Consider the following 24,988-nt stretch of genomic DNA (forward strand, 5'->3'; position numbering starts at 1 on the left):
CAGACAAACAGCTACAAGTGCACCAGCACCAGCTTTAAATGAACGTGTTCATGAATTAAACTCCGAAATATACACTGAGCAGACACGGAAACCTGTGACCAAAGATTTAACCAGTGAAGTAATGTCATCCAGAGTTGATTCTTCAAATGAGACAGCTGCTCCCGGAAAAAAACATCCTTCTGATTATTTTGAAAAGAAAACCTCTGCATCTTCTGTGAGAGAAACTCCGGTAACACCAGATTCTGTTCCTCAGAATGATTCAAACAGTGCCTCCAGTTCAACTAAGATAACAGAGGAACTCTCAGATAAACTGCTGAAACGTAATAAACAGGAAAGGCAAAAAATGAGGAGAAGATTATTAGCCCAACAAAAGCTACCACAACGAAAGGAAAATCAGAAGACGAAAGAAAGGCAGATGTACAGGTTTGATGAAAGCTTCAAGACAAAGAAAAAAAACTCAACTAAGAAGTGTAATGATCCTGATCACAGACATAAAAGGAGTCTGTACAAAAATGAGCTGTATAAATTAAATGCTACCTATAAGGAGAAACACAGAGAACATTTGAGAAAGATGTATAGAGAAAGTGCTAAAATTAGAGAGAGAAAAAGAGAACGTGTCATAAGGACATATAGAGACAATCCCCTATTCAGAGAAAAGCAGAAGGAACGTATAACAAGAACGTATAGAGAGTCTCCCATATTCAGAGAAAAGCAGAAGGAACGTGTAACAAGAACATATAGAGAGTCTCCCATATTCAGAGATAAGCAGAAAGAGCGTATAAGAAGAATATACAGAACTTGTGCTGAATTCAGAGAAAAACATAAAGCTTACATGAGGTCATATGTATATAACCTATATAAAGAAAGTGAAGAATTTAAAAAGAAAAAACTATCTTACATGACTAAGCGTTATGGAGAAGAGAGACGATTTCAGCAACAACACAAGGACAATATGAGAGAACGAATGAGAGTAAAATATTGGAATGGTTTTTCTTTCAGACAGATGCATAATATCAGATGTGCAATGAATATAAAACGGAAATATCGCCAGATGCATCGACCAGCTGAGACTTTACAGTGTCATCCAGAGAACACTTTAATGAATGAGGCCATATCTCGTTTCAGATCAAACATTAAGTCAGCACCATCTTATGTTTGTACTGTTTGTCTAAAAGCTTCTTTTCCTAATCAGGTGAAAATCTGTAAAAGACAAAATTACTCAAAACACCAGACTGTAGCTCAGCAGTGTCTAACTGGTAAATATGTTCATGTGTGTGATGAAGCATGTCATGATCACTGCAGCTTTCCTGTTGAGAGAAAAAAAGAGTATATCTGTCACACATGTCACAGTTCCCTCAAAAGTGGATGCATGCCCAGGCTTGCTGCTGTTAATGGTTTAGAACTGCAGGATATTCCAGCTGAACTTTGTGATCTCAACATTCTGGAGAGACATCTGATTGCCAAATGCATACCATTTGCTAAGATTATTCCTCTTCCAAAGGGGAGACAGAGACTTATACGTGGTAATGTGGTATGTGTACCATCTGAGGTCCAACAAACAGTTGACAGTTTACCGAGGATCAGAAGCCAATCACAGATCATGAGGATAAAGCTGAAAAGACGACTGTGCTACAAAGGCCATCAGCTGTTCCAGACTGTCACCTGGTCTAAACTCATTCAAGCTCTGCGTAAACTGAAACAAATTCATCCACAGTACACAGATATTGTTATCAGAGATGATGCATTGCTTTGTGATCCAACGTTACCTGATGATGACAGCAGTGATGAAGCCAGCATGGCAAGTGATGATTATAATGAAGCAGATTTAATGGAAATTGACAACTATGAAAAAGATGCCCTTTTGTGCGAAAGTGAGTCTCAAAGTGACCAAGATATTAATATGCAATCCTGTGATGAACAACCAGAGGAACAAAATCCAGATGAACCAGAAAGTGATTTGAGCAATGGAGGTTTTGCTCTAGAAAGTTGTCTGCAGCCTGTAGACATTTCAGAAGAGATTCTCTGTTTCACTGATAACACATATTGTGTGGCTCCTGCAGAAAGAAACAATCCTGTTAGCTTCTTCAGAACTCCTCATTTGGAAGCCATGGCATTTCCTGTGCAGTTTCCTACTGGTCAGAATACACTGGATGAAAAGAGACGTCTCAAGCTCACACCAAGTGCTTACTTCAAGTCAAGGCTTTTCAACATTGATGCAAGATTTGCTAAAGACACAAATTACTTGTTTTTCTCACAGTTTGTCACTGAAATACATTTGGCTAATTCCAGCATGACAATACAGCTAAGGAAAGGTAAAACTATGACCAAAGATGGACGCAAAATCACATCAGGAATGTTACAAAGTAAGACAGAAGTAGAGAAGCTGGTAAGAAATAAAGATGCAATCAGATTTATGCAGCCACTCAGAGGAACTCCAGCTTACTGGCAGAAAACTACCAGAGATCTATTCAGCATGGTTCGCCAAATAGGAACACCTCAGTTCTTTGTCACTTTCTCTGCTGCTGAGATGAGATGGCCTGAAGTGATTCAAGCAATAAAGAGACAGCAAGGTGAAGAGGTTGATTTTGAAGCCCTGGACTGGTCAGAAAAGTGTGAAATTCTAAGATCAAATCCAGTAACCACCATGCGAATGTTTGATAAACGTGTTGAGGCTTTGTTCAGAGATTTGCTTTTTTCTCCTGCACAGCCCCTTGGTGAGATCATTGATTACTTTTACAGAGTTGAGTTCCAGCACAGAGGTAGTCCACATATACACATGTTGCTGTGGATTCGAGAAAAGGTAGAAGCAGATGTGGATGATGACCAAACTGTCTGTGACTTTGTGGACAGATACATCTCAGCTCAACTCCCTGATCCAGAAAAACAACCTGAACTGCACAAAAAAGTCACTGAGCTACAAAAGCACAGCAAAAACCACACAAAGACATGCTTTAAGAGTGTGAACTCTGGTTGTAGATTTGGGTTTCCCAAACCACCAGCCACAAGAACAATGATTGTGAGACAGGATGAGGATTCAGACACTGAAGCTGCAAAAGCCAAACTCAGACCTTTGTTGAACCTGCTGAAGGAACCTGAAGCTGCTTCCCTCACCATAGAGCAGATTCTGTCACGATGCAACTTAACAATGAATGAGTATGAACAATGCCTCCAAGACATAAACAAGAAAACAGCTCTGATTCTGAAACGTGACCCAAATGAGTGTTGGATCAACAATTACAACCCAGACCTGCTTGAAGCCTGGAACTCTAATTTAGATGTCTCATTCATTTTGAATGCCTATTCATGTATAGAATACCTCTGTAAATATATAACAAAGAAAGAATCTGGCCTCTCTGAATACCTGAAGACAGTTATTGACAACTCTGATAAGAACACCGTCAATGAATGTGATGAAATGAAAGCTGTGATGCAGGCTTACTCAAAAAAGAGAGAAATCAGCGCACAGGAGTGTGTGACTCGAGTCTGTGGCCTAAAAATGAAAAAATGTTCCCGCAGTGTTGTATTTGTACCAACAGATGATAACCCAGTAAAAATGAGTCGGCCCATGAGCTTCCTGGAAAGCACAACACACGACAGTTGTAATATTTGGATGACAAGTTTGAGTGATAAATACAAATGCAGACCTGAGACCCCAGAATATGAGGAAATGTCACTGGCTGATTTTGCTGCCTTGTGCAGGTTGGTGAGTGGTCCAAATGAAGGAAAAGATGTGCTTCCTCTTCTAAACCAGCTTGGATTTGTACAAAGGCGAAAGAATGATAAACCAGCTATAATCAGATATTACCACTGTTCACAGGAAAAAGATCCTGAGCAATATTATGGTCGACTGTTGAGACTTTACCTTCCACACAGATCAGAGCAGGAACTGAAACCACAAGGGTTCCAAACCTATCAGTCCTTCTACAACTCAGGTTTTGTACGACTTCCATGTTCAGACCACAGTGAGTCTGTGAAAAGGGTTGTGAAAAGAAATAAAGACAAGTATGAGAAGAACTCTGAGGATATTGAGAGTGCACTGGAAGAGTTTGAACAAAATAGGGATGTTGTGATTGATGAATGGTGTAATCTTGCTCCTGAATCTGAAGTTGTGAGGCTGCAATGCGATGAGAATCTTCCTGAGAGACATTCTGATGATGAGAACGAACAGGAGAATGTCCCTGACTACAGTCGTCAGTCTGATGCTGTAACAAAGATCAGAGCCGTCAGAGAACAACCTGCAGTAGATCCAGCCGTGGTACGTGTAATGTATCAGAATCTGAACCAGAAGCAGGCCTGCGTGTTCTATGCCATAAGAGACTGGTGTATTCAGCGAGTTTGTGGTTTGAACCCAGATCCATTTTTCTTCTATATCAACGGTGGTGCAGGAACTGGAAAGTCACATCTGATTAAGTGTATTCATTCTGAAGCATCAAAGATCCTGAGCAGACTGCCTGCTAATGCAGAAGAAGCTGACATATCAAATCCAACTGTTTTACTGACTTCATTTACCGGTACAGCAGCTTTTTCTATCAGTGGCTCTACGTTACATTCTCTACTGAAACTACCCAGGAGTCTGAAACCACCCATTCAAGGACTTGGTAACCAACTGGATGAAGTCAGATCTGAGCTGATGAATGCTGAAATTATTGTTATTGATGAGATTTCAATGGTTTCAAAACCCCTTTTTGCTTATGTGGATGCAAGACTGAAACAAATCAAAGGCACTCAGAGACCTTTTGGTGGAATGTCAGTTTTAGCTGTTGGAGATTTTTACCAGCTGCCACCAGTGCGACAGTCTAAACCTCTCTGTGTTTACGATCCAGAACAGATTGACCTATGGCAGGAGCATTTTCAGATGATCACTCTAACCGAGATCATGCGTCAGAAAGATGATGTGGCCTTTGCAGAGATGCTGAACAGGATTAGAGTCAAAGAAAAGACAGATGAGCTTTCTCAGTGCGACAGAGATTTGTTGTCACAGGCTGTGACTGCACCAGAAGAATGTCCAACTGAGGTCTTACACATTTATGCCACCAACAAGAATGTGGAATCCCATAACACAGATACCCTGAAGAAGCTTCATTCAAACATCATAATCATCAATGCAGACGATTTCCAGAAGGATAAATGTACAGGCAGAATGGAACGAAGAGACAAACCATTTACAGGTGGGCGAAATGATTTACCTGACACTCTGAATGTTGCTGAAGGAGCTCGAGTCATGCTGACCAGAAACTTGGACACACTAAACGGTTTAGTCAACGGTGCTTTTGGCATACTGGTAAAGGTGGTGAGATCTGAAAATGATGGACACATAATTAAACTGGGGCTCAGGATGGACAACCGGCAGCCTATGAGACACAACCGCAGTGCTAATGCAGCATCTGATGATCTTGTTTACATTGAGAGAGCAGAGGAGAGTCTGAAGTTTAAAGGAGCGGTACGCAGACAGTTTCCTGTAAAGCTAGCATTCGCTTGCACAATTCACAAAACTCAGGGTCTTACAACACAGACAGCTGTAGTTTCAATGAAGAACATTTTTGAACCAGGTATGGCTTACGTTGCTCTCAGCAGGGTGACGTCTCTCAGTGGACTCTATTTGCAGGACTTGGATGAGAAAAAGATTTACGCCAATCCCGAGGTAACTGCAGCGCTCCAAACCATGAGACAAGCCAGTGTTGAGGAAATGATGCCTCTTCTTCAGGTCAGAGAAACAGCCAGCAGACTTGACACTCTTACACTGATCCATCACAATACGGAGGGTTTGCCATCTCACATCAGTGACATCAAGAGTCATCATGAAATATGTTTAGCAGATGTTTTGTGTCTCACTGAGTCTCACCTTCAAGGCTCCTTTGTTGCAGACAGTCTTCATTTGGACGGCTACACCATGTTCAAACGCAACAGACATGTGTCCTACACAAACTTTCCTCACATGGCCAGCAGAAGTGGTGGGGGAGTTGTTGTGTATTTGAGGAATCATTTTCAGGTTCAGGTAAAACAGTATCTGCATAATGTCACTGATCTTGAGTTTTTAGTGTTGAAGGTTCAGGCTCCATTCCCTGCACTCATTGCTGTTGTGTACAGACCCCCTGACTACAGTTTGACACCATTCATGCAAAACCTGGTAAGTCTTTTAGATTCACTTGAAATAATGGACTGTCACCCAGTCATTGTGTGTGGAGATTTTAATGAGAACCAGTTGCAGAGTGGAAGAAAACAGATTCTGGAGCAGTTTCAGTCGAGAGGGTATTCACAGCTGATCACTTCTGCCACTACAGACAAGAACACCCTGCTTGACCTCATTTTTATTTCTCAGCCACAGAAATGTCTGTATTCAGGTGTTCTGAGATCATATTACAGTTACCACAACCCTGTCTTTTGTGTCCTGTCCTCGAGCCAATCATGAAGTCGTCTGGTGAGTTTTGAAACAATTACAGATCATGTTTGTTACAGAGTTTACTGATTGTAGAGCATGAAAAAGATTTTTCATTGAAAAAAGGGTCTTCCCTACTCTGTCTGTCAGAAGACCCTTTCTTATTGCAATGTTATTAATCATTTCACCAAATCATTGCTGAACTTCATGCAGAGCAGAGAACATCTGCTATCATGCACCTCTGATCTGAAATGTGCTGCAACATTTATTAAACCAACATCATTTCTTTTATTCTCATGCTTTAAATGACTAAATCTTTTTACTGTGACGTATGTAGCTCAACAAACGAGATCTTCCCCTCCAAGGGCTTGAAAATATGAAATAGTAAATAAATAAATCCCACATAAATGCAGGTATTTATTATGGCTCACATGAATAAATACAGACAATTATATTTTCTTGATTATAGTAGCTTTTGTAGAATCAAAAGTTTTTGTGATGAATGAGGTTTTGCTTATCATGTTTTACAGGTAAAAAATGTCAAAAGTTATAAACTATCTTTACGCTACCAGAGATGTCTATAATGATACATTATGTAGAGAAAAACATTAGTACAGCTTACAGAATATGTATAAAAACTGATTTAGAAGTAAATGGATAGTTTTCTGAAAGTTCCCGACTACAGTTTAACACCACCCACCCAGATCAGCCCCCAAGTGTCTATGTAATGCTGGTATGGTGTGTGAGTTTGACTTGGCCTTTATCCGGGTGGGTTTGGGTTTGGGTGGATAAAGGCCAAGTCAGAATTCTCTGAGCAGCTGGAAAAAGCTGCTAATAAACAAAGACATCAAAAAGTGTGGGCTTTAGGTGTAGCCCCCGCTTTCTGATGCACTAATTAGACTTAGTAACCGACACCCCATACCAGCATTACATAGACACTTGGGGGCTGAGCTGGGTGGGTGGTGTTATAAGCACGTGTTTTGTTAGATATATTTTTTCAGACACCATCTTCATGAACTGCTGAGCCAAACCTGATCCATCAGTGCTGGACTGCACAGATAACTACATGCCACAAGGAGACTGCTGTGTTATGAATTGCCATACCAGTGTGTCTTCAATGGAGAAGATGACACACCCATCACCTGACCTCCTGCCTGATCTGGAGACCATCATCATGCTACCACACTACACACCTCTGAGACCATCAATGATGACTCATACTGAGGAAACTGTATTTCCTGTCAGAGATGCTCAGTGATCCTCAGAGCAGAGAGAGGTATCATTCTTTATCTTTGATAAAAAAAAATGTCAGTGTTTTTAATTCAATTAATTAATTAAAATCCTGTTTATTGCATAAATAATTCCACACTCAAATGATTATACTTGTTGACACTTTTTGAGTTTTAATTCACATTATGGATTACAAATCTATGCTTTTTCTACTCTGTCTCTCTGTGCAGGTATTGCTGTCTTCTGAGTTCTTCCGTGTCCCAACTGAGGCCTTCAAACCTCATTGCAGAGCTCATGTCTTTCCTCACCATCATGTGAGTGTGAGATTGCTCTGGATTCTGGTTATGTGGCCTGCAGCACCTATAAGGTATTTCAACATTGTTCATTGTATAACTTATTTGTAGTTTTTAGGGTTTCTACAGACAAAAAAAATGTTCCTTTTTCTGTATTTTTTAGAACAAGCTCGTCCAGTGTGCCTGCATTCCAGCTTCTTAGACTCTACGCAAGTGGACAGAGTATCAGTGTTTGGCCACTCTTACAGACACTGACTTCTGTCAATTCACTTCTACTGATCGGGCACCTCACTCCAGGAAGACAGAGGGCTGCAAGCCTGTCATCATTTCCAGTGTGGCTTTGTATTCTTGGGTTAGCATCAGATTTTTCCCACAAATATTCAAAGGTAACACTTGTTTTAAGCTTAGTTATTAAATCAAAAGTCTTCCCTTGTGTCATGTCTGTGAAGGTTCTCATGATGTCCTTTGATGTAGTCTCTCTCTTCACTTGCATACCCACTACAGAGGCAGTGGAGACTGTCAGAAAACGACTGCAAGAAGACAGCTCCTTGGAAGACAGGACCAACTTCACACCCGATCAGATGTGCACACTGTTAGACCTCTGCCTCACCACTACATATTTCAAATACAACGAGGGTTTCTACAGACAAAAACATGGCTGTGCCATGGGTTCCCCTGTGTCACCTGTTGTAGCCAACCTTTACATGGAGGAAGTGGAAAGGAAGGCTCTTGGCTCTTTCAAAGGAAGAGTACCCAGCCACTGGTACAGATATGTAGATGACACCTGGGTCAAAATCAAAAGGCAAGAAGTGGAATCCTTCACTGCGCACATTAACACCGTGGATAAAAACATCAAGTTCACCAGGGAAGACACAAAGGACGACTGTTTGCTTTTCCTGGACTGCGCTATGCACATTGAAGAGAACGGCAAACTCAACATCGAAGTTTACCGGAAGCCCACACACACGGACCAGTACCTCCTCTTTGACTCCCATCACCCTCTGGAACACAAACTTGGAGTAATTAGGACACATGTCAGTGTTTTTTAATTCAATTAATTAATTTAAATCCTGTTTATTGCATAAATAATTCCACACTCAAATGATTATACTTGTTGACACTTTTTGAGTTTTAATTCACATTATGGATTACAAATCTATGATTTTTCTACTCTGTCTCTCTGTGCAGGTATTGCTGTCTTCTGAGTTCTTCAGTGTTCCAACTGAGACATTCAAACCTCACTGCAGAGCTCATGTCTTTCCTCACCATCATGTGAGTGTGAGATTGCTCTGGATTCTGGTTATATGGCCTGCAGCACCTATAAGGTATTTCAATATTGTTCATTGTATAACTTATTTGTAGTTTTTAGGCCTTAACACAACTAAAATGTTCCTTTTTCTGTATTTTTTAGAATAAGCTCGTCCAGTGTGCCTGCATTCCAGCTTCACAGAAAAGAACATCAGACACCAGCGAGGGAGGATAAGAAAGACAGACACAACAACATTGTCATCCCCTATGTAGCCGGTGTATCAGAAAAACTCAGGAGAGTTTTCTCCAAATACGACATCCCAGTGTACTTCAGACCCAGTAACACACTCAGACAGAAACTGGTTCACCCGAAAGACAAAACTCCTAAACACAAACTTAACAATGTGGTGTACGCTGTACAGTGCAGCGAGGAATGCCCAGACTTCTACATCGGAGAGACCAAACAGCCACTTCACAAGCACATGGCACAACATAGAAGAGCCACCTCCACAGGACAAGACTCAGCAGTCCATCTGCATCTAAAGGACAAAGGTCAGTCTTTGAGGATGCCAATGTTCACATTTTGGACAGATGGAGGAGTGAAAGAAGCCATTTACGTCCACTGTGAGCGACCATCTTTAAACAGAGGCGGTGGTTTACGACACCAACTGTCTGCCATCTATAATCCAGTTTTGAGTTCCCTCCCCAGACACCGTAACGTCCACTCACATCCTGGGAGTGGGCGTGGGTGATTTCCTGACCTCGGGAAATCACATGATAGGGTGGGGCCAGGTTTCACAATGAGCTCACCCGAAACCCTGGCTGATTGGGACCCACACCCACTTTCACACCTTGGCTCATGTGATTAGGTAGAGGATCATCAGGGGGTTCTTTGTCCCTCTTTGGGGGGAAACTCCCACTGGGTTTAAATCTGGGACTCTCCACCATTGACCCTTAGAATTGAAGAAGCTTCTCGGATGAGAGGTGAAACGTCTTCAAGGAACTCAAAGAAGTCCAGACGCTTTTCTTTCCAAGCTCCTTAGACTTCACTTGTGTTAATTACATTTTATTTGTTGTTGTTTTCTTTTAGATTTATATGCACTGATTGGATGTGGTGGAGCTTTGTTAACCGTGTGGAAAACATCTGTTTGTGATGATATTTACAATGAGGCTTTAAGGTGACAGTTTCCATGTAATTTCAATCCTCTTACTAAGCAAAAACATGTTTGCAATTAACATATTTTTTCAGTTTTGTCTTTTGGATTTATGGTTAACATTCCTCTGTGACAGCAAATACTAAACTGGTCCAAGTAACCAGCATATCATTGGTCAAAGGCAAAAAGGACCACATGTCACACTAGCAATGAATTTTTGACTGTGTTTGTGTTAGTATAGAGTAGGTCTAACAGTGGTTTTCCACATCTGCTCTAATATATATAGATAATGGGTCAGACATATAAAGTCATTTTGAAAAGTTCATAAAGGTCATTTATATGTGTTCCTCTTTATCATTTTATATCAGGTCACACAGCTGACTTGAGTTTTGATCAGAGTAGAACCATAACATTCATGCTAATGGTTCTACTGTTTACAGTTACTTTATGATGGATTTCACCCTGGTCACAGCACTATGTGAAAAGCTGTTAGAGGTAAAGTTAAGCCAATTAATACATCATCATAAGTCACTCTCTAACGCAGGGCAGTGATTATTATTCACCATATTTATCATCGAATCATCTTGTGCACTTATTAACTAAATGTTGTTTGTTTGTTTTTTTTGTTTGTTTGTTTGGGGTTTTTTTGTTGCCATTTTTACCTTTCACCAACTGTGTAAATTCTGCAATTTTACCTTGGTTTTGTTTCACATCAGTTTATCTGCTGGCTGGTATTCCTGTCTTCCTTCTCTCACCCCAACCGGTCGCAGCAGATGGCCGCCCCTCCCTGAGCCTGGTTCTGCTGGAGGTTTCTTCCTGTTAAAAGGGAGTTTTTCCTTCCCACTGTCGCCAAAGTGCTTGCTCATAGGGGGTCATATGTCATATGATTGTTGGGTTTTTCTCTGTATCTATTAAGGCGACTTTTGTTGTGATTTGTTGCTATATAAATTGAATTGAATTGGTTTTCTTTCTTTTCTAATGTTTCTGGTCATTTTTCACAGTTAAACAAGTAACTTTGAGGTTACGTCATCGTTTTCAGCTGTTATCTGTATACATTTTTTTCCTAATAATTACATTTCTGCAAAATTATAGCAGTTCTGGTAAGTTGTAATATTTCTGCCAAGTTATTAATTTTTTAATAAATTATTGCATTTCTGCTAAGTTATTACATTTTTGCTAACTTGATGTTCTTCTGCAAAGTTATTAAAATTTCAACAACTTTTTAAACGCTGACTTTGATTTCTTCAGCTTCTTCAGCTATTTTCAACTATTTTCAGCAGACAGCTTCAGCTTTACAGTTTCCTCTAAGTGATTGCAGTTCTGCTAAGTTATTCCATTTTAGCAAAGTTCCTTTGCTTCTGCAAAGTTTTTACAATTTCTGCAACTTTTCAGCTTTTTCAGCTACTTTTTGCATACAGCTTCAGCTTTAAGCATCCACACTGCATTTTCGCAGGAAATGCAAATTTTTCTAGTTCTTTATTATTATTATTCCGGGTGTTTCCGTACACTTTTCGCCGTAGAACTACTTCCACAATTTTCAGCCGATTTTCACCGTTCAAATTTTAAACTATTCAACTATTTTTGCTAATGCCGGCTATGACTTTTGGTATTTTTAACTATTATACTTTTTAAAATATTCCACTTTTTTCCTTTAATTTGTCCCATTGAAATGAATGGGAAACTTCAGCAATTCTGCTAAAATTTGCTTGTTTTTGAAACTTAACTACTTCCTCATACTTTCACCTAGAACAACAATTCAAATTTTAAAATGTTCACAAATTATTGGGCTATTCAGGTATGATTCAGCTTTTTCAAATCTTTAACTGTTTTACTTTTATGCCTCTTAAAGTTTTGAGTTGCAAAATTGTGATTTTTCACAAAATACATGTGTTGTTATGGTTGCTATGCTCTTGGCTTCCAGTGTGCCACTGAAGGTTTTGCAATTTTCGCTTCATGTCCGAACAACTGTTTGCTACTTGCTCAATTTTCACTCAACTTCCACAAATTATACATCAAAACGTAGGTATTTTTGCTGGCTTTCAGAAAATGTCACTATCATTGTTGTGGTATTCATAGAACTTTCGCAAATCTCCTCAGACTAACACAAGGTTAGAAAACTCTCCATATAAAGTCAATGGAGAGTTTGTTCAAAATCACCGCTGCATTTCTGGAATGAGAGGCATATTCGAATCGTCATATCTCCTTAACGAAGCAAAGTTAAGACATGAGGCTTGTCCCAGCATATCTTCAGACACTCCTGACGCTCACAATTCAAGAATTTCTTTCTCAACTATTACCGTTCTGAAATGAGTTGGACTTGTTTGAGGGTAGGAAATTCGTCCTTCGCTCAGATTTCTTCAGATTTCAAAGTCTGGAAATGAACCACTTTTTTCTCTCGTCATAACTTTTTGTTGGATTTCCACAGAGACCTGAAAATTTCCATGATTGTTCACCAAAGCCTGCTGTCTCTTACGGTGAAAGAATGATATCGATACTCCAAATAGATTTCAAGTTACAAAGCGTTGTTTGAGGGCAAGTCAAGGCAGTTTTTGCTTCGCTCTACTCAGTTATGGTGCATTAGAAGTCAAATATCTTTAATAATTCATATTTTAATGATAAATTGTAAACACTGGAAGATTCCCCCATGTCTTCTGAACAAAACGGTGTAAGAATGACCGTTCTAGCCCCTACGGTTAGGAAATTATGGTCATTTGTTTGAGGGGAGTCGTCACTATGAGAAATAGACTGCAATAATCCTGTGCCTCTCTCTGCTGCGTGTGTAAAAAGATGCACCTTTTTTGGCGGGAAAACGTAAACAGCCACTCTGATTGGTGGATTTAAATTCGGCAGCTCTCTCCCTCTGTGTGTGTGTGTGTGTGTGTGTGTGTGTGTGTGTGTGTTTAGTGGGAGAGAGAGAACCCTACCCTTATTTGGCAGCATGTCATTGTAGGATTTAAATTGAATATAGTTAGACTGATTGACTGGATTAGAGCCTGTGTTTGTGTGTCCCTCTGTGCATTTCTGTTTCAATATGCCTCCATATTTGTAATTTTGTAAGTTATTGCTATTCTGCTAAATCATAGTATTTCTGGTACTTTTCGGTACTTGTGCTAAATACAGTATTTCTGCTAAATTATAGTATTTCTGCTTTTTATACTATTTGTGCTAAATTATAATATTTCTGCTTTTTATACTATTTGTGCTAAATGTAGTATTTCTGCTTTTTATACTATTTGTGCTAAATTATAATATTTCTGCTTTTTATACTATTTGTGCTAAATTATAATATTTCTGCTTTTTATACTATTTGTGCTAAATTATAATATTTCTGCTTTTTATACTATTTGTGCTAAAACATAGTATTTCTACTAAATGTAGTATTTCTGCTTTTTATACTATTTGTGCTAAATTATAATATTTCTGCTTTTTATACTATTTGTGCTAAATTATAATATTTCTGCTTTTTATACTATTTGTGCTAAATTATAATATTTCTGCTTTTTATAGTATTTGTGCTAAAACATAGTATTTCTACTAAATGTAGTATTTATGCTTAATCATAGTATTTCTATATATATCTGCCAGGTCCCCAGGCAGCCAATCCTCTGTGAGGACTGAGAAATTCAAATTTTCAAATCAGGGCCTGCACGGCTTCCCAGCCAATCATATATGTGTCCTGAGGCATTCAAATTTGCATATTGGGGCCTTCATGGCTTCTAAGCCAGCCAATCATATCTGAGGGCTGAGGAATTCAAATCCACAAATCAGGGCCTGCACAGCTTCCCAGCCAGCCAATCATGTATGTGGGCTCCAGGTATTTAAATTTGCATATTGGGGAATTCGTGGCTTCTAAGTCAACAAGTCATCCATGTCATATATCTCTAAAAATTCATATTTTAATGATAAATTGTCAACACTTGAAGATTCCCCCATCTCTTCTGAACAAAACGGTGTAAGAATGACCGCTCTAGCCCCTATGGTTAGGAAATTATGGTCATTTGTTTGAGGGGAATCCTCACTATGTGAAATAAACTGAAAGAAGCAGGTCTATGTCTCTGTGCTGCGTGTGTAAAAAGATGCACCTTTTTTGGCGGGAAAACGTAAACAGCCTCTCTGATTGGTGGATTCAAATTCAGCAGCTCCCAGGCTGACCTAGAAACTTAGTCCTCTCTCCCTGTGTGTGTGTGTGTGTGTGTGTGTGTGTGTGTGTGTGTGTGTGTGTGTGTGTGTGTGTGTGTGTGTGTTTGTGTGTGTGTTTAGTGGGAGAGAGAGGACCCTGCCCTTATTTGACAGCATGTCATTGTAGGATTTAAATTGAACATAGTTAGACTGGTTGACTGGATTAGAGCCTGTGTTTGTTTGTCCCTCTGTGCATTTGTGTTTCAATAAGTTATTACTATTCTGCTAAATCATAGTATTTCTGCTTTTCATAGGATTTATGCCTAATATAGTATTTCTGCTAAATTATAGTATTTCTGCTTTTTATAGGATTTGTGCCTAACATAGTATTTCTGCTAAATTATAGTATTTCTGCTTTTTATAGGATTTGTGCTTAACATAGTATTTCTGCTAAATTATAGTATTTCTGCTTTTTATACTATTTGTTCTAAATTATAGTATTTCTGCTTTTTATAGGATTTGTGCTTAATATAGTATTTCTGCTAAATTATAGTTTTTCTTCTTTTTATAATATTTGTGCTAAAACATAGTATTTCTACTAAATGTAGTATTTATGCTTAATAATAGTATTTCTATATATTTCTGCCAGGTCCCCAGGCAGCCAATCCTCTGTGAGGACTGAGACATTCAAATTTTCAAATCAGGGCCTGCACAGTTTCCCAGCCAATCAAATAAGTGTCCTGAGGCATTCAAATTTGCATATTGGGGCCTTCGTGGCTTCTAAGCCAGCCAATCATATCTGAGGGCTGAGGAATTCAAACCCACAAATCAGGGCCTGCACGGCTTCCCAGCCAGCCAATCACATATGTGGTCTCAGGCATTCAAATTTGCATATTGGGGAATTCGTGGCTTCTAAGTCAACAAGTCATCCATGTCATATATCTCTAAAAATTCATATTTTAATATTAAATTGTCAACACTTGAAGATTCCCCCATCTCTTCTGAACAAAACGGTGTAAGAATGACCCTTATAGCCCCTACGGTTTGGAAATTATGGTCATTTGTTTGAGGGGAGTCCTCACTATGAGAAATAGGCTGCAATAATCCTGTGCCTCTCTCTGCTGCGTGTGTAAAAAGATGCACCTGTTTTGGCGGGAAAAAGTACACAGGCTCTCTGATTGGTGGATTCAAATTCAGCAGCTCCCAGGCTGACCTAGAAACTTACTTCTCTCTCCCTGTGTGTGTGTGCTTGTGTGTGTGCTTGTTCTGCTATACTTGCGAGGACCATCGCGGGTTTTAGACCTTACGAGTGAGGACCTTTTGGGAAAGTGAGGACATTTAATATGGTCCTCACTTGTTTTTCACTGTAATGGCTTCTAGAGGCCATTTTTATGCTTCTCTCAAAGTTTGAGCGAGGTCCTCAGAAAGATAGAAATACGAGAAAAAATACACACTTCTATACACACTGCTATTCTTTTCATACACACACTTTTGCTCTCTACTGGCTACTAGTGGTTATGAAAAATCACTGCTCCTGAGCCTTTTTGCTCTCTACTGCCCTTCTGCCCCTTATGGTTGTGGATAGTCACTGCACCCAAGTACTTTTTGCTCTCTACTGCCCCTACTGCTTTTGGACAGTCACTGCACCCAAGAACTTTTTTGCACTCTACTGCCAACTACTGTCTTTGCCCATTCACTACAAATGAAGATAATGACAGTTTATCTAATGAAGGAGAAATAAATAGTGCTCTATCGCCTTGAAGTTCAATTCAATTTTATTTATATAGCACCAAAGCACAACAAAGGTCACCTGAGGGCACTTTATACTTTAGGGTAAAGACCCTACAAGGTAAGTTAAACATATTATTATGTCTTACTTTTAATATCTGGTCTTGGTCTACCCAAATTGGAAAGCACACCAATACAGTTTTTGAAATTAAATGCTGAAATAGAAATATTGAATATGGACTGGCCTAAACTGGGCTATGAGACAGTGCTTCAGTTCCTGAAAAATTAATACTGGATTTTCAATTTAAACTAAACAGTGTGCTAGTTAACATGGGTTTGATCAGTTAATGTGAGACAGGTTTAGAAATTATTAATGCAGCTCATCATTTCTGCCTTCTGGTTCTCATTTTAGGCGTCTCTTTTTAAACCATACTTTTATCTCTGCTATAGAAATGGCATATAAGTAACTTTTTTAGACCATTCAGTTAAAAAAAAAAATCATTTAACGTCTTGAGGGGCTGCTTTCGATTTAGTGTTACCAGCATATTTTACCAAAATATCTCCACAAATAGGAGACTGAATCTGAAAAACCACCTTGACCCTGCTTTAGTAGTGAGCTACAAATTGTGTCTACATAACATAAATATAGACAATGTGCAAGAAACTGTAGTTTTGTTTCAAGTATTTTTCAAACTATTATAAATCATACTGGTGAATTTTGATAGATTATATTAAAGCATGGGCTTCCGTACAAAGGATACATATATTGCTGTGTTCCCTTTTATATTAAAACCTGGTTCCTCTACTGTAAGCTTCTATTAGTGAAAATCTACCATTAATATATAATCTGTAATGCAATATAATATTGACTCATGTGTTCTGTAATACTTTATAAAAATTAAATATGTCCCATCCATCAGAAGTGCCCATCTCATTATGGCTGCTTCCAGGAGGATAATAACCAGTGTCAAGAAGCTCAAATGATGTCAAATTGCACTCTTAAACATAACAGTTCAGTTCACTGTACTCAAATGGCCTCTACAGTCACCAGATCTCAATCCAAAAGAGGACCTCTATGATCTCTATGGTGGATCAGGTGATCACATTACATGTTATGTGATCACCTGATCCATCATTCATTTACACACACACACACATATATATATATATATATATATATATATATATATATATATATATATATATATATATATATATATATATATATATATATATATATATATGAGAGAGAAATGCTCTCTTTAGGGGTCACAACACCAGAGGCTCTGGTGTTGACCTCTGAGGTCATCTCTGAGGTCATGCTGTTTTCTCCCTCCTTTGTCCAGTATTTCCTCTATCCCTCTTCTGCATATGTCTGAATCATCTCAGCCTTGTCTCTAACTTTCTCTCCATACCATTCAGCATGAGCTGTCCTTCTTGTATACTCATTTCTGTTTCCTGTCCCTCCTCCTGACTCCAGATCCCTGATGTAATCCCACCCTCACCTTGAACACATCCTGCACCACCCTCACATCCAGACTTACCTCATGCAGTACCACAGTTCCTCTCTTAGCATCCCATCATATTCTTTTGCCAGATCCACAAAGACACAGTGCAACTCTTTCTGACCTTCACTATACTTCTGCATCAACACACTCAAAGCAAACATCACATCTGCACTGCTCTTTTTCAGTGAGAAGCCATGCTGCTGCTCATGGATCATCACCTCTCTTCTTAACCTAGCTTCAACAACTCTTTCTTGGTGTGTCTCAGCTTTATCGCTCTGTAGTTACTACAGCTCTGCATATCACCCTGTGTCTTGAAAACTGGTATCAGTACACTTATTCATTCCTCACTCTCCAAACTTGTGTTAAACAATCTGGTTAAAAAGTCCTCTCTGGGAGTGGGCACGATACACGGAATCCAAATTACCATCAGGGTGTACACCTCACCCCTCGCGTGGTTGCCCACCTCTCAATTTTAAATACATGTAGACATTGAGGGCTAGCAGGAGGGACTATGCGCTTACCTGCTGCTCTCTGGCAGGTAGCTCCATGCCCTCCTGGGTTTTAAATGCACCTTAGAACACACATGCATCAACACTACAATAAGCGGGTGGAAGGAGGTTTGGAGTCTTCTCTCACCCCCGTTATCTGCGGCCTGCTGGAGCGGGGGGGCTAGGAGGAGGAGTTGGCCATCTGGAGTGTGGGGCCTCCCTGCTGCTGCGGAGTCGGGGCGGTCTGCCTCTCCCCACCGCAGGGAAAAGGGTAACACCACCTGGGTCTGGGTGCAGTTCCCCCCTCCAGGGGCAAGGGTACCTAGACCCGGTTCGTTGAGTACGCTTGGGGAGTGTGATCGTGTGTACAGCGTCTCTTTATGTCTGTCTCCACGTTGGTTGAGTATGAAGTGCATATGAGAGGATGAGGGGATGGGCGTCCAGGTACACACCGGCTCACTCCTTGGCGGCCGCTTATCGGGGCCTGGATCCTGGGGCTCGCTCGGGCCACTTCGGAGGTGGGGTGCCCCCGGCCTCTCAGCCTGGGGCTCGGTCACTCAGGCACAGCTGGCTGCCGGCGGAGCTCACGGGCACGTCACTGCAACTCCCCCTGGCTTCTGCTCCGCGGCTGCTGAGTGAGCCCTCATCTGGGACTCTCCTCAGCTCTTACTGGGACAGTGGCGCGGCTGCCCCTCTGTTGGTCTTCCTTGGTCTCTTGTGTTCTGGGGGCCTCTGGATGTCTGGAGTTTTGATCTCCTCCATACCTGCTTCATGCCCTGGAGGACGGGGCTGTGGCCCCCCCACACCCTCTAGCAGATCATTACATGAAGGAACCTTTTAAAAAAACAAGGCGTCCATTTACCGGTCGATCTACGTCCCTACCCTCACCTATGGCCACGAGCTGTGGGTAGTGACCGAAAGAACGAGATCGCGGATACAAGCGGCAGAAATGAGCTTCCTCCGAAGGGTGGCTGGCCTCTCCCTTAGAGATAGGGTGAGAAGTTCGGCCATCCGGGAGGGGCTCAGAGTAGAGCAGCTGCTGCTCCACATCGAAAGGAGCCAGCTGAGGTGGTTCGGGCATCTGACAAGGATGCCCCCTGGGCGCCTCCTGGGTGAGGTGTTCCAGGCATGTCCCACCGGGAGGAGGCCCCAGGGCAGACCCAGGACACGCTGGAGCGATAATATCTCTCGGCTGGCCTGGGAACGCCTTGGTGTTCCCCCGGATAAGCTGGAGGAGGTGGCTGGGGAGAGGGAGGTCTGGGCCTCTTTGCTTAGGCTGCTGCCCCCGCGACCTGGCTCCGGATAAAGCGGATGAAGATGGATGGATGGAAGCGCGTCCATGCTCACAGGTGTACACACGGGTGATCACACCCACAAACTACACCCTTTTTGGCTCCTACCTCAAAGCACACTGTGTTCTGTTGATCCTATGTGCTGCACAATAATGTTTAATATTTCGTATTTACTGTCATATTCCCATATATCATTGTGATGTTGTTTATTCTATTACTCTTGTTCTCTTCTGCTTGTTTTCTTTTTTCTTTCTCAACAGGTGATCCAGGTGATCGATAGATGCATTTTTTTTTCTTTTTCTGCCCATTCTGTTGGTTTTTGTTTTTTTGCCCTTCTCCCCTATCCCTCTTCTCAGCTCTTTCTCTTTCTTTCTCCCCTTCTTTCCCCCAGTCAAGTCTGTCCCGTATTCAACAAGTGAAAATAAAATAAACAATAAAAGGTGAATCAAATGGACCATTACGGCAAGGCTGGGATGGTCAATTTGGTAAAGTAAATCCATTGGGCATCTTTCTTTGCCTTTAGACAATAATTCTGATGGCAAAAGAGCCAAACGGGACAGGCAAAAAAAAAAAAAAAAAGTCCTCTCTCCTCAACATCTCTATACCACCACAGATATGTCATGTGGACCAACTGCCTTTCCTCTCTTCATAGCTGCCTTCACTTCCTCCTTACTTATCCCCTGCGCTTCCTGATTCACTAACTTTCCTCCATCTGTCCTCAGTTTCTGTCTTTATTAATGTCTTCATTAATGAAGACAGTGAGAGAATACTTCTATCTTCCATCTTCTCAACACACTCTCTTCACCATCTTTATCCTTAATCACTCTAACCTGCTGCACATCCTTTTCAGCTCAATCTCTGTATAGCTAATTCATGCAAGTACTGTTCTCCTTCCTTAGTACCCAGCCTCACGTACAACTCAGTATAAGCTTTTTCCTTTGCCACCTCTATCTTTGCAGTTGGCCTGGCCTCCCAGTATTCCTGTCTACTTTTATCCATCTCCCCTGACTATCGCACTTTCTCTTAGCTATTCCTTTGAGGAACTACAGGAAAGTGTCCAATCCACCACCAAGTCTCCTTGTCCTCTTTTCTCTCTCCAAAAGATACACCAAACACCTTCTTTGCCTTTCTCTCACCATTTCAGTTGTATTTTTCCAGTCATCTGGTAACACTTCCCTTCCACCCAGAGAATGTCTACTCCTCCCTGAACTAACAACTGCACAACATTCTTCCTTCTTCAGCTTCCACCATTTAGTTCTTGTCTCTGCCTTCATTCTCTTCCTCTTCTTGACGTCCAAAGTCATCCTATAGACTAGTGTCCAATGCTGCATGGCTACATTCTCTCCTGACACCACCTTGCAGTCTCCTATCTCTTTCAGACTGACCCTTCTGTTTAGGATGTAAGCCACCTGTGTACACTTTCTTCCACTCTTCTACGTCACCTTCTGTTCCTCCTTCTTCTTGAAGTATGAGTTCACCCCAGCCATTTCCATCTTCCTAATTTTGACCTTGTGCATTTCTCTGCTTAACACTATACCTATCTAACACCTCATTATCTCTCTTTCCTTCACCTACATGGCTACTGAAGTCTGCTCCAATCAACACTCTCTACCACTTTATCAAACTAACTGCAGAATTCCTCTTTCTCTTCTAACTGACATCCAACCTTCAACCTGGTCTCCTGCACACACAGTAAATCTACCTTCCTTCTCTCCAGTCATATCAGCCAGCTCTCTCCCTTTGCCAGTCATAGTACCTCCACGCTCCTGCCTGTCCTTCTCTTCGACTCCTAACATGCTTCTCCCCTATATGCAGAAAAAATAATGTTTGATCATCATCAAAAGCCAGATATTTCAAAGTTTCATCTATGAAATATCTGGCTTTCCCATCATAGCAGATGAAATACGTATTTTGCATTAAATTGCATCATTTCGCCTCCTGAAGGGCTCGCAATGAGTCCACTGTGTGTATATATATGTATTTCTTTTCCCTATGGTAATAATACTTTTAGATAAATACTAAGTACTTTTCCACTACTGATGTATATAAAGTAAAATTAGGCTGTAAAGTTAAATCTTACTTTAGATAAATCTTGGTATGTGCTTTTATAATGTGTACTAAATTGTAGTAAAACATGTCAGGGTTCCTTTGTTTCATGTGTTCTGGCCAGTACACTAAGCCTGAGCCTGAGTGAGAGCTGAGCAGAGAATTGTAGCTCACTCTGCTCCCAACTTAACTGATGCCCTGCACCTCCCCCATAGCTGCTGCAGTGGGGGAGGGGCAGGTAAATGTTTCCAGCACTTTGGTAGGTCTGAAGGCAAAAGAGAGTCCAAACCAGGACTAGGAAAGTGTACCTAATATAGCTGTTTAGTGTGTGTGTAAAATAAATAAATAATATGGTAATGGCTCTTTCCACTACTGATATATATAAAGTTTAATTAGACTGTAAAACTAAATCTTACTTTAGATAAATTTTATTTTGTGATTTCATAATGTGTACTAAACTGTAGTTAAAATAAATGTCAGGATTCCTTTATTTCACATATTGTAGCCTGTAAATCAGGTTTGAGAGTCAGAGCTGAGGAGAAAACTTTGGCTCTCTCTGCTCCTCCATCAGTGACCCTCCCCCCGCGCACCTGCACTGCAGCTCTCAAACTTTTGCAGGGCATGTGACGTCATTCAGTCCACAGTCGGAGTAGCCGTTTAAGTGGAGCTCTGAAGACTGCAAAGCACGCTTTCTGCAGGTAAGATTTCACATTTTTGCTATATGAAAACTGTGCAAATGTTGTCTTTCTAAGAAACGAAAGAAAAAGGTATCTTACATTAAGTTTAATTTTTTTTTAACTTAATGACACGGCAGTAAATATACTTTTTTTTAATTGAACAATGCATAAAGTTCGTCTCAATCTATATTTTATTACAATTAACTATGCATAATTTTTCTTATAATTGAACATAGGAACAAAAACCGATTCCTTCGTGATATATTTAACACTAAATTTTATGCCAAACCTACCGTCCCCTCCCCCTCAATTTCTGGCAATTTCTATCTGTATTTCTCTTCAGTCTCGCTCTTAGAAATATAAAATTAACGTAAGAAATAATTATCGGATCTGGTTTTCAGTTTAAAGGGGAAAAATGTACGCTTAATTACAGTAAAAACATGATTTTTGCAAGAAAACATGAAGTTAGAGATTTTTCACGGTTTCAGTGAGTAAAAGTCTAAAATGAAAAATCCTATGCAGTGTTTTGGTTGCAGACCTGTGTGAGTTCCAGCCTTTTATCAAGACAGCTTGTTGTAACTTTAGTGCAGTTTGTTTGATGACAGCATTTGGATTATTTTGTAAGTGATTTAAGTGTTAGTCACATGTTTAGTGAGAGCTGTTAATTATAGATTTAATTTATTTAACAGGTATTTTCATTAGAAAACTGCGTTTCCCAGAATCCTTTGTGGTAGACAAAAGTTACTCTGGGTTTTTAGCTAGCAAAGAAAGTTTTGGGAAGCCATTATATGTTGCTCTGATGTCGAGCAGTTTATTTGTTGTACATTCCCCCTTTTGAAGCCTTATATAAAGACTATCGTTTCTCCAATTGATGTCCGATCCATTTTTTTGGCTAAGTGGATTCGCCACAACACAGCTTAGTGGAATGCTTTTTAATTCTTCACAAACTTTATTAAAGATAACAAGCGGCCAAACTGTGGTTTGTACCGTTTTATTTAGGGTATCTCTTTAAGGCATTTTATAGCTTGACTGGGTTTTGTCCCCTTCTTTTTAAGTCACAATTTTAGCCTAGATTTAGTCGAAAGGCACTTTTATTCCGAGCGCTTTAATCTTTTGTTAAAACCCAACCTCAGTTGCCCAGCTATAACATCTATCAAGTTAGCATTTCAAAATATGTAAAGGAAACGACTGAAGTGTGACGCATGCGCGTAGCAATGCTTTAACTTTTGTTGTCTTAAAGTGTTTACAATCCAAAATGCTTGAAATCATTGTCCTCCTTTATCCATCAAATATAAACGTTCCCACGTGTTTACGCCAACATGGAGTTTTATGTTGGTGTCGATGTTTCAGTGACTGAGCAGCGTCTGTCCGTCCAGTATATTTACTGACGTAGCCGCACATCAGCATGACCCAGCTGAGCAGCGTGCTCCGTTTAGCCTCGTTTGTCTTATTCCTCTCATTTGTTTTTCACCGTCAAACATAACTGGACAGAAGGCCTGGTGTTCTGTTGCTGAAGTGGGCTTCAGATAGTGTTTTTCTGTGGAACATCAAGGCTGTCATGTAGTATTAATTTGGCTATTCAAAGCAAATAATGTACATGCTTATACAAAATATAAGCCTTTTGTATAGTGTGTTATAATTGTGCCTTCCAACAATTGAAAGTGTGTTTATGTGTTGTCTCTTTGGCTGCTATGTTTTAGTGTTATAATAAGACTCACCTTGGAGGAAACAATAACATGCTGTCCTAATATTGTTTTATGTACAGAGAGTAATTAATAAAAGTATGTTAAAAAAGGAAATGATGTCACTCTAACAGTGTAGCCATCAGAAGGCATATAAGCTTTCCTATATGACACTCTGTTTTTTAAATGCCTAATACTACTATATCTAAAACGGGTGAAACGTTGTGATGCTCCATGTTTTTTTTTTTTGTTTTACTTTAAATTTGATAGAGTTGTAGGTCACAATTTTTACAGCAGGTTCACCTGCATGAGCGCTCACTGCTAAGACACCTGTATATTTATTGAGGTGAGCTACTGTAAATGAATGGGTAATGGGCTGCATCAAAACTGTTGGTGCACTTTTACTGTATCACCTCCAAGTCATTATTGACTGTAACTGGATTATTTAACTGTAACTGAGAAGTAACTTTGACTTTTGTCTTTGGTATTAGGTGAAGGAAGCCACGGCAGCAAGCCAAATACAGGTATGTGCCTTCTTATCGAATATTTGAACATGTAGTCTTTAATCGTTACTGAATCGTACGTAGGAGTGTCAAACAACAGACCAAACAACAGATACTACAAACTATAATATGCATTAAGAATCATTATCAGTTAAGGTGGGAATAGGTGATTCTTAGATCAGACGTGATTGTTTTCTAAATGTGATTCTTTGTTGCTTATAATATGAACAACTGCTGCTAGAACAATACTCATGTGCATCACATCGGCCCCACGTTCTGCATAAAATGTAAATAAAATAGGCATTGATCAGAAAATCATTTGAAGCCTCTTTACCTGAAAATGGCACAAGGACAACACATGGTTGAAACTCAGCATTTTATAATATAAATGATGTAAGCCAGATATGAGAAACAGTCCCAAACAGACAACAGAAACAGGAGACAAAGACAAAAAGTTGTTGAACGTAACTTTTGTTTGCAGCCTGTGTCCTCATTGCAGACCTGTGCAGTCCTCTGCAGTCTGATACCACGGTCATACCACAACATCTTATTTTACTTACAGCCAGGAATACACGAGCTCAGTGAAGTCTTATAACTTTAAAAACATATCTTTTCACATGTGAAAATTTTTGTTATTAAGCAGG

General features: G+C 40.1%; 2 protein-coding genes and 1 long non-coding RNA gene across 6 annotated transcripts in view; 2 read left to right on the plus strand and 1 right to left on the minus strand.

The window, feature by feature from the left end:
* LOC146710663 (uncharacterized) overlaps positions 1-24,988 on the minus strand; it is a 312,796-nt gene that overhangs the window by 223,417 nt on the left and 64,391 nt on the right. The gene's annotated exons all lie outside the window — the stretch shown is intronic.
* On the plus strand, positions 3,433-7,973 carry LOC146710672 (ATP-dependent DNA helicase PIF1-like). 4 transcript variants are annotated; one of them, XM_085453287.1, is made up of 3 exons: positions 3,433-5,704; positions 5,865-5,995; positions 6,088-6,148. In XM_085453287.1, the coding sequence occupies exons 1-2, from the start codon at positions 3,497-3,499 to the stop codon at positions 5,973-5,975; spliced, it is 2,319 nt and encodes a 772-aa protein (XP_085309413.1). In that variant the 5' UTR covers positions 3,433-3,496; the 3' UTR covers positions 5,976-5,995; positions 6,088-6,148. The 4 variants fall into 4 exon arrangements, 3 of the variants coding, with proteins under 3 accessions (XP_085309413.1, XP_085309411.1, XP_085309412.1); XR_014919989.1 differs by adding an exon at positions 7,837-7,973 and having other exon boundaries at positions 3,433-7,652; XM_085453285.1 differs by having other exon boundaries at positions 3,433-5,995; positions 6,088-6,155.
* Positions 8,110-11,528, plus strand: LOC146710673 (uncharacterized). The gene is made up of 4 exons (XM_085453295.1): positions 8,110-8,285; positions 8,404-8,933; positions 9,088-9,224; positions 9,311-11,528. Exons 2-4 carry the CDS (start codon positions 8,481-8,483, stop codon positions 9,897-9,899), a joined length of 1,179 nt encoding a protein of 392 aa, XP_085309421.1. The 5' UTR covers positions 8,110-8,285; positions 8,404-8,480; the 3' UTR covers positions 9,900-11,528.

Source organism: Copadichromis virginalis, linkage group LG4, assembly GCF_057382275.1.
Source record: "Copadichromis virginalis isolate Kocher_CV1m ecotype Utaka linkage group LG4, C_Virginalis_male_GT1.1, whole genome shotgun sequence".
NCBI lineage: Eukaryota > Metazoa > Chordata > Actinopteri > Cichliformes > Cichlidae > Copadichromis > Copadichromis virginalis.

Coding starts and splice junctions, on each gene's coding strand:
- LOC146710673 (XM_085453295.1), top strand. CDS start 8,481: ATGTGCACACTGTTAGACCTCTGCCTCACCACTACATATTTCAAATAC. Junction 8,934..9,087: donor TTGGAGTAATTAGGACACAT/GTCAGTGTTTTT, acceptor CTCTCTGTGCAG/GTATTGCTGTCTTCTGAGTT. Junction 9,225..9,310: donor TGGCCTGCAGCACCTATAAG/GTATTTCAATAT, acceptor TGTATTTTTTAG/AATAAGCTCGTCCAGTGTGC.
- LOC146710672 (XM_085453285.1), top strand. CDS start 3,497: ATGAAAAAATGTTCCCGCAGTGTTGTATTTGTACCAACAGATGATAAC.